This window comes from Triticum aestivum, chromosome 6B (assembly GCF_018294505.1).
Source record: "Triticum aestivum cultivar Chinese Spring chromosome 6B, IWGSC CS RefSeq v2.1, whole genome shotgun sequence".
Classification (NCBI taxonomy): domain Eukaryota; kingdom Viridiplantae; phylum Streptophyta; class Magnoliopsida; order Poales; family Poaceae; genus Triticum; species Triticum aestivum.
In genome coordinates, this window is record NC_057810.1 from 227,869,128 (window position 1) to 227,878,732 (window position 9,605).

The following is a 9,605-nucleotide window of genomic DNA, read 5'->3' on the forward strand; positions in this document are numbered from 1 at the left end:
CCTCGGACGAGCGCCACGCGTCCATGGCCCACACACCACGTCTGCCTTATCCCCACGTCTACCTTATCCATCCTCAAGAGCACTCGTTTTCTTCGCGTACTAGACCACCCGAGTCAGATTCCCAATCCACAGTTCCTTTCAAAAAAAACCTACCCAAAGTGTTTGCCATGCCCTTTCAAAAAAAAAAGTGTTCGCCATGGCCCTCATCGAGGCTGGCAGCACCCGACGGTGACCTGTACCACCCGCGTCAGCCTGCACCATTTGCGTCAGCCGATGTTGCAGGGTGGCGTCGACGCTGCCGGGAGGGAAGAGCGTCTGGTGCACAGCCGGTGTTGTTGAGCTCGCGGTGCAGCGAGAGGATAGCCTGTTGGTGCAGGGAGTACAGGTGGAGCATCTCCATCTTCGATGTCGCGACGGTGCTGCTGCGGGCGGCGCGATAAGTCATGGAAAGGCAACGCTGCCATGAAGCGGACTCTGCTGTGCGATGAAGCGGGCGTTGCTTCCGGCGTCAAGGACGGGGACGCTGCCATGAAGCAGGCGTTCTTGCCGGTGATGTTGACGCTGCAATGAAGTGGACGCTGCTACCAGCGGTGGGGCAAGTCGAGGACAGCGACACCGCCATGAAGCGATTGTTGCTGCCGGCGACGCTGCAATGAAGCGATTGTTGCTGCCGGCGACGCTGCAATGAAGCGTCCGATGCTGCCGGCGGAGCTGCAATGAAGCGGGCGATGCTTCGGGCGGCGCGAAAGGTCGAGGACAGCGGCCCTGCAATGAAGCGGGCGCTGCTGCCGGTGGAGCTGCAATGAAGCGGCCGCGGCTTCCGGCGGTGCGACAAGTCATGGACCGCGACGCTGCAATGACTGCTGCGGGCGACGACTGGTGCAGCGCTGCGATGCGGCACTCGGCGGAACTACAAGCCGGCCTTGCTGCAAGGGCTGCCGGCAATGGCTAAGTGGCAGCGAGAACTGCTGCAAGCGGAGACGGGGTGTGGTGGTGGCCGGCTTTCAGTTTTGCAGCGGGGGGCAGTAGCAGCGCTGGCTGCCGAGATGCTGGTGGGAGGCCAAGCATGCGGGGATCCATTGGACAAAAGCGATGGTTATGATGGAACGCATCCAACGGCGGTGGAGGCGGTTTAAATTTGTGGTCGCATCAGTCGGATGATTTGTAGCACTCGCCTTGGCGACATAGTTATCACCATCCAAATACCCATAACTAACTGGCACAACACACGGCCTGCATAAAGTTTGTTGAATTAAATTATCGAGAACCTGATTCGATGGTAGGATACTCTTTACGGGTAACACGGGTCCAACATGAGCAAGATCCAACATGAGCAGAACGAGAACCCTGGGCAGTAGTGTACAGGTCCGTTAGAAAACAAGCACGAGAATAACCAGACGATAGCACTCCAACAGCATGACGTTACTAGAGTTGTCTTCCAACATGCGGGTGTAAATCATACTTGTCCATACCAAGTAGATCATGGTGCCAATACGGCTCAGGCACAGGCCACCTGTCATCCAATATATTTTTTCCGATGTAAATTCTTCCTTGAATAATTACCAACTACTCCCTCTGTCAACTGATATAAGATCGTTTAGATCACTACTTCGTTTAGATCACCATTCAGCTCACTAAAGTAGTGATCTAAACGATCTTATATTAGTTTATAGAGGGAACTGTCCCCCACAAAAAGACGGTACTGAGGAAGAAATAGAATACCTTCGCCGGTCTATCTGACTCCTATATCCAACACCATGCAGTATGTCCATGGAGAGCCCACTGTCGACAAACACACTTTTTCAATGCAAGCTCACAGAAACAAGTATATGCCCACCCATTCTAAAAAAAGGGTATATGCCCACCCAAATAGCAACAGGTCTTAGAAAAATCACCTTTGTCTTCGCCAATTAATCTCTCCTTTCAGAATTTGAACAATCCCACGCCTTGGCAGGAAAGGAGTTACTTCACTTCCATCATAGTGGTTCATGCCAACAAATGCCCCATCAAAGTTAATAAGGGGACCTCCAATCCCAGCCTAGTGCAGAAAAGATGCATGTACCGGTCAATGAACCAAGTTGTAATGGATTCACAATCATCAAGTGTTTATCGATTTGGTAATCCTTCATAATTTATTTCTCAAAGGGAGAAGTTCACAAATCATATTCGTCCAGAAGAAAAACAGAAATTGTCTTTCTTTCTACGACAATTAATTAAATATATACATATTGTTCAGAAAGCACAAGGGTCAACAGGTCGGGTCAGACTACAATGTATTAACAGATTGATTAAAGAGATAACTCATATGTATTCTGATCCAAACTTTACCCTGTTGATACCTTGGAGTAACATACCTTGTTGATTTTACAAGTGGAAAGCATAAGCTTTTCGACATAAATGCTGCAGGTCTGGCCGTAAATCACTTCACCCTTTGAGGCCATTAAAAACCCTGCTTCAATTTTACGCGCTATAGCTACTACTGGTTTAGATAAATCCCCTTTACGGCAAATATCAAATGGACGAATGCCATGGATACGCTTCTCAAGACTGACAACAGCAAGATTAGTATTTAAATGGTAGAATACCAAAGTCCCCTTGGCATGTTGTTTTGGTGGGAGAAACACGTCAATCTGCAATAATAAGATCAGTTCAACAAACCATCATCCAACGTGAAGAAAGAAGGAAATGGTTATAGCAAAGCCAACCGTTAAGTTATTATCAATCTTGAAGTGATCATAACGACTTCTAACTAAACTTGCCGAAGTGAGAATGACAGTGTTTGTGCCTTCAGCTCCAGGCCACTTTATAAGCAAGCCTGTGCATGCAAAAGACCTGATGTTTCCTACACATCATAGCCTCAATCATTAGTTAGTGGTAAGGAAGTGATGAGCAGCATACAGCTAGAAGAATCACCATTGAATGAAGCAAGTTTGACAACACTTGGGGATATATTTGTAACAACGTCTCTTGGAAGTAGCGCCCAAACATACTCCCTAGAACAGGGGTTTGAAACGACGTAAGGATACCCTTTCCATGCAAGTAATTCACCAAACTCCTCCTCAAATGTCTCGAGCAATTTCCCATTGACTGTTTAAAGAAAAAGGTAGTACAGAAAAGTGCACAAAGGAGAGTTCAGCAACATGGAAAGCAGCGACTTACATTCAAGCACAAGTGGTGGTGGCATGGGATAGCCAACTGACTCTAGCTTCTTAATTATAAACCAGAATCCTTATGCAATAAGGTGGTCAATATCAGTTCTCAGATGATATGCACGTTAACAGCCACAAAATATTCTGGGTGTAATGATCAACAGGTAACATTCTTACCTGAAGGGATTATGATTGATACATCTGCAGGCAAGGAATATCTACGGAAGTCTCTGGTTTTAGAACTGCAATAGAGCAAACACAGTATGAGAAGTTTTTATTTGGTTATGATCCAAAAAGAAAAAAGAAAGGTTTATATTTGTTATGATAAATAAACACAGGTGTGCTAGCCCAACATCAAAACAGTTATACAGACACTTGTACCTAGTTGTGCAAAAGGAAACAAGGCAGGAGAAAAGACTTAGAAATCAAGCTTATAAATAAATACACAACCGAAAACATGGAAGAAATGAGCAGACCAGATGTCACGGTATGAGTTACATTGTCCATACTTTAGTCCAGACGAATTGTTTTAACTCTCTTCTTATTTAGAAAAAATACTATCCGCAACAATGAATGAAGAGGATTAAATTAGCAACATGAGATGTAACGACACAAGTATCCACACCAGGAAGAGGTAGCAAGAACCACACTGCTACCAATTGACAGCTCACTTTGTGAAAAGTCTTACTCATGGACTCCAATCATATTAATATCCAAAAATGCAATGGTGAAGTGGAAGAGAAGAGGGGGTTTCAAACAAGTGTAGGAAACAAAATTCAAAATGATGCAGCTCATGAAGTATTAGAAAACACCTGAGTAACTGAAAGTGCTCCAAGCGTTCACGAAGGGCCATCAGTGATAGGAACAAAGAAGAAGTGCCCTCGACACAAAGGATGACCCCAAGAAACTTCCCATCATGACTGACGAGCGGCCCTCCAAGTGCAGCCTAGAATGGAAGTTAAGTGGTAGGGATTACAAGAGAAAATGGCAAAAGAGAATTCCACATATATCATAATCCAATTATTTGTTTCAAGTCTTCCATCATGCCAAAAAGTAAGAAAGCAATCAACAGTGTACCTCTGTGATTCCATCACATCTTGCACGACTGTCTCCAGTCAGACGCCCCAATTTGACCATCAAACGGCCCGATCCAAACATACGAGCAGCTGCAATTACCTTACGATCAGAAGGCAGAGGCACATGAAGGTCCAGATTTACAGGACAGACATCATTCGTGGGGACACAATACGTGAAGTCACAGGACGTGACAATAGCAATATCTTTATCATATAGTCCCAAGAACCCATCCATATGCGTATTATCTGGAAGGCACACATCAATCTGACGTGATAAAAGCAGTACATCAGCACAAAATGTTACAAGTAGCTTGAACAAACAAAGAAAAATGGAATGATAATGATTAGCACTTTAGCCGCACCAACCTCAATTTATCATCTGTATTTCTGTTTTTATTGAATTCCTCAACCAAACGTCTTGAAGTCACAAATCTTCTCAGCTCTAGTTTAGTTGTCCCGGATGGTATAGCTAGGCCTGAGCAAGCAAATAACATCATACTTCCTGCACAAGATCACGAGTCAAATAACCAACAACGAATACATACAAATGTGGAGAATGCATAAATACAAAGCACTGGAATCACCATCAAACAAAGCAAGAGAGACAACAATTGAAGACAGCCATTGAGTTTGTTTCTTGTAGTGCGCGGTATCTGGAAGTGATATATCACCAAACTCTTTCTCTTGGAAATGAGTGTTCAAAACAACTTGATGAGGGTGCTCTAACTTGAAAAGTCGTGCTTTCTCAGCAGCGGCAGCAGCCTCAGCTGCCTGTGTTTCCCTCATCACTAATAAAAGAACACGACACACTTCAACTGTCAGTACTCTACTTAGCTATATATATGTGCAAGAAAACGAATAATAATAGCCTGAAATCAGGGCTCACATTTTACCATCTTGTCCATTCGTTTCTTAAATTTACTAACCCTTCCTCTTTTCCTGCCATCACTCCCCCTCGAGATCAACGGCACAGCTTTGTCTTTTCTAGCTGCGAGTCTCTCCGCCCTATTCAAGCCTCCTGTATAATCAACCACTGTCTTCTTTGGAGACCTGAAGCAGAAAGTATTGGTAAATGTTCAGTACTGCAACAAGGTGATCATAGTTCCCAACAGAGGAAGTACATTGTTAATTGTTATTTTCCCAGATTCCTTTATCATATTACAGAACGGTATGCATTTGGATGGGGAACATTGACCTGGGCTCCAGTTTATTGAAGCCCCAGCGTTGTATAACAGATCAAGAAGTGAAATTTTCGGCGGCAGTTCACAGCACCAAAGCCCAAACAAATTACTCCCTTCGTCCGAAAATACTTGTCATCAAAATGGACAAAAAGGAATGTATCTAGAACTAAAATACGTCTAGATACATCCCCTTTTATTCATTTTGATGACAAGTATTTCCGGACGGAGGGAGTATTTAAAACGGATTTTTTTCCTTTTTCCGTCGAAAAAGAAGCTGGGTGAGATTCACACCCCATACACAAAATTACCCCTTGGCCCCACACAGATTTAATGCGGTGCATCCCGCTCTGGTTTAATGCCATGCAAGCGAACGACTACAGAAGAAAATGCCATGCATGGCAAGCTCATTTAATGCTATGCATGCCGTGCTTGTTTAACTTGGTTGATATTAGGGTTGATTGCTTCATGCAATCCAGGATTGCTGGGCGTGTAGTTATTACTGAGGGTTAAGATGGGAAAGAAATCTCACGTCCTGGCCCTCCTCGGTACTATTAGCTACCGGAAAATTACGCAAAGAGAACTAATGCGACATTTATATTAGAAAGAAAAAAGAAAGAAAGAAGTAAGCCTCGATGTTATTACCTAACCTAAAAGATTGTTTACAGGAAGTGTTCCATTAGAAACTGGAAGTTGTTGCTGCGATTAGAGAGAGAGACTATGATTGGGTATACGTGAAGAATTGTGCTTAGAGCAACACGCAAGAAAGGTAATTTCTTCGAGTCGATTAACTGAATGCAGTTAGATCTAGGAGAGGAAAGACCCAGTTAGATCTACGACAGAAGAGGATGAAGAAGGGGGAACACAATTTACGGGTCACAGAGGTAGATCTGAAGGACAATTCGAATACTCCGTGAGCAACTGGAACAGTAAGCAAAAATATATAGAGAGAGTACATGATGCTTACATCAAAGAGGTGAATTCGTGCGCCGAAAGAGGGATGGTGCGGCGGGTAGCTGGGGAGGGAGGCACAAAAATGGCCGGGATGCGCCGGGTGAGGATAGGTGAGGATTGCCGGCGAGATAAACCATGCGAATCGACAATGGATCTGAGGACTTTGGTGTCGAGTCACAGAGTCCCCCTTTTCTTCTTTTTTGTTTATTAGTATTAATTGATTGAGGCGTCACTGGGTCGGTCGGGCTGTGCCGTGTGCACGTGTGTGAATATCTCGTTCTTTGTTTTTTAACATAAAAAAGACCGGGTGAGCTATTTATAGAGCCATCGGATAAGAGTTCTCGGGGCCACTTGTGTGTTTTCTCTTAAAAAAACAGACGATGCCTTCCATTCCATTACATACCAGTTATGCCAGTTTTTTTCTTAGAAAATAAGTTGCTTGTTCCTAGCTTAAAAAATAAGTCGCTCTTAAAATTTATTGAGACTTCTAAATTAGTTATGCCATAACTAATTTAGAAGGCCCAATGAATAAGAGAGGTGGTTTATGGAAAAAGCCGGGGAGGAGGCGGCTTATTTTTTAAGCTGTCAAAAATACTGACCCTAATACATGTGCCCCGTGCGATTGCTATGGGTGGCAATACAGTTAAACGAAATAATAAATTTTGCATAGATGGTTTTTGGAGGATGAAATGCAGATAGTATCATGAGGTGACACTAAGACGTACAAAATTTTATTCAACCATTAATAAGGTAGACACATCAACCAGTCTCACTTCAGTTTGATATGTTGATGTCTAAGAGCATATTTTTTGTTTAACAATTGTTTGAATCTCTTTTAACCCCGTGCTTTACCAATCCCGCGGATCGAAGGCCTCTCATAGTACAGTTTGTTGAAGTCGCCGAAGTTTACGTAGAGTCCAAATCACATAGCTTAATATATTTATGACGACAATGCCATCACCGAGTGGCATAACACTTAGTTGTGAATTCCCCTTCTTACAAACCCGGTCCAAGCGCTAACTATGACGTCACCATTGTTTCCTTCTCACAAGCCTGCCACCGCCGAGCTGCCAGCTCTCCACCTTACTGTATTCATCTAGCCGCCCTGCCATTGCATCTCCCTCTCCTCCTCCTATCGACCTCCTCCCTCCAGCACCCTCTTTCACGCCACTGGTCTCCTTCCCATCGTTGCCCTCTTCCCCGACATAGACCACCTCCTCGCAGTCGGCTTATGCAATGTTCATGGCCAATCCCTCAACCAACAGAAACTGACCAGCACATCCCAAACGGTGCAGCTCCTCCACGAAAGCTAGTGCGCGGCGCTAAAGCTTCAACATTTTCACATATTCTAAAATATCCTTATATGTATGTTTCTTGCCTTGGAGTTGCCGCCAAGTGAAATATTTTAGCAATGTTAACTTCAGCTACAAATATAGTATATTTGCTCTGGTAATGGCTCATCTAAATAAATGATGGTTTCACTCGTATAGTCTACATGTAAGTCTTTCCTCAAGCTCCAACACATAGATATAAAATCACTGCCATTTGGCATTCAATCGCCAATTGTAATATTTCTCTAGTAACCTTTTTATTCTATTTTTGCTGGTTTTGTAGGAAATATCAAGGTCACGGCTACCAGATTTTTAGATAACATAGTATCACTACTAAAATAAAAGAAATTTAAGAATATGTTACAAACTTCAGTGTCAGTGCATCTATAATCCATATGATAAACAATAGTGCCACGTAGCTTGTACATGTACAATATCAATGTTAGAAGGTCCACCACACTTTCCAGCTCCATCCTTTCTACAGTTAAGAGAGAGAATGCGCATACAATGTGTTATTCTTGCAATATGAAAGGCAAAGTACAGAGCCACAACGGTATTTCAAGTAGGCATAAGAGAGAGAATACATTGCATTACTTCTACAAGAAATATAATGGTTCCAATAAATTGGTATCCAGGTTTGACTACTTCTATAAGGAACTTAGTTCCTGGAGTGTGTAGACACTTGAAGAAACATGTTTCCTGTAATCTAGACACTAGAAGCAGCAAGCAGCTAAAATAAACTGAATATGAAGCTCTTCAATTCCTTCATTGGTCCTGACATATTGGATCATTCGCCATGCATCCTGGGTTCAGGGGCTCATTCTTTAAAAAACACCAAAATCTTCTTGCTTCAGTTGCTTGTTACATGGTATACAATGTGTTCCAACAAATACTTGAGTACTAATAGACATAGTACTAGGCTAGTTGAAGTGGTTTCTGAAAAGGAAAATCATAATATTACAAATTGCAAGTTGTCCAAAGAGAAAGATTAGTTTAATTTGACAATTTGAAAGAGTTACAATACTAGAGAAACTCGGATTTACACAGTCAACTAGTACTAAATAATAAAGCAAACTTAGGTTATACATCTACTTCTTTCTATTTTGAAAAAATCTATGCATTATGCAAAACACTAAAATAACTATAGAATTTGCACAATTAGAAACAACAAGCTTGTGCTACACTAGATTATCCCAGTGGAGCTCAAACTTGTAATTAGAAATACTGGACGGTGTGGACTGCGGTAACCTGTCGGGAAACGTAGTACACGACTAAAAAATATCGACCTACCTAGCATATCCTAGGATTACTATGAAGAACGTGCATACAAGGTTAGATCTGGTCTTACCAAGTATCGAGTTGCACTAGAAGAACTTGTTGGTGAAGATTGTGTTCTCGACGTCTCACGTATGATCCCTCAAACTAAAACCAGACATACGGTTCCTCTGTCGGATTGCACACATATGAATCCTCTGATCCAGTAGGGCTTCGCCGTCTAGAGATAAGTCGTGCCGGAGTAGAACTGGAGGGAGGAGGAGCCCTTTGGGGAGGACTATGGTGGAGAACTAGAGAGAGAGGGGGGAGGCCGAACCTTAGCTAGAATAATTATGATGCATAAAGGGCTCATGGGGTTTGGTCACTGGTGCAGCGACGTCTGCTACTTATAAACTGCGTTGGGATTTCCCTGAAGAGGAGGTGTGAAGCAATACTGTAGAGTTAAGTATTTCCCTCAGTGAGAACCAAAGTTATGGAACCGATTGGAGAACCAAGTAAATTCCCTTCGACGACACCTACACACACAAAGCAAATACTTGCACCCAACGCGGGCAAGAGGGTTGTCAATCCCTTGAACTCGTTACTTGCAAGGATTAATTCTGATAGTGATAGATAGATAAATAAATTTCAAAACAAAATAAA

General features: G+C 43.1%; 1 protein-coding gene across 5 annotated transcripts; it reads right to left on the bottom strand.

Moving 5' to 3' along the window:
* Nucleotides 1–1,234: 1,234 nt before the first annotated feature.
* On the bottom strand, nt 1,235–6,622 carry LOC123136698 (uncharacterized). 5 transcript variants are annotated; one of them, XM_044556168.1, is made up of 14 exons: nt 6,371–6,622; nt 5,119–5,275; nt 4,810–5,013; nt 4,592–4,727; nt 4,227–4,490; nt 3,962–4,095; nt 3,327–3,391; nt 3,160–3,228; nt 2,914–3,087; nt 2,706–2,842; nt 2,355–2,630; nt 1,896–2,038; nt 1,723–1,782; nt 1,235–1,513 (listed from the first exon to the last, which is right to left on the bottom strand). In XM_044556168.1, the coding sequence occupies exons 5-14, from the start codon at nt 4,458–4,460 to the stop codon at nt 1,426–1,428; spliced, it is 1,380 nt and encodes a 459-aa protein (XP_044412103.1). In that variant the 5' UTR covers nt 4,461–4,490; nt 4,592–4,727; nt 4,810–5,013; nt 5,119–5,275; nt 6,371–6,622; the 3' UTR covers nt 1,235–1,425. The 5 variants fall into 5 exon arrangements, with proteins under 5 accessions (XP_044412103.1, XP_044412102.1, XP_044412105.1 ...); XM_044556167.1 differs by having other exon boundaries at nt 5,112–5,275; XM_044556170.1 differs by lacking the exon at nt 4,810–5,013 and having other exon boundaries at nt 5,152–5,275.
* Nucleotides 6,623–9,605: the final 2,983 nt, after the last annotated feature.

What these genes read in the sequence shown, in the direction of transcription:
- LOC123136698 (XM_044556170.1), bottom strand. Translation starts at nt 4,460, where the DNA reads ATGGATGGGTTCTTGGGACTATATGATAAAGATATTGCTATTGTCACG. An exon ending in GAGCACTTTCAGTTACTCAG is followed by an intron (nt 3,392 to 3,961) that starts GTGTTTTCTAAT and finishes GCTCTATTGCAG; the next exon opens with TTCTAAAACCAGAGACTTCC. An exon ending in CAAACTTGCTTCATTCAATG is followed by an intron (nt 2,843 to 2,913) that starts GTGATTCTTCTA and finishes TATGATGTGTAG; the next exon opens with GAAACATCAGGTCTTTTGCA.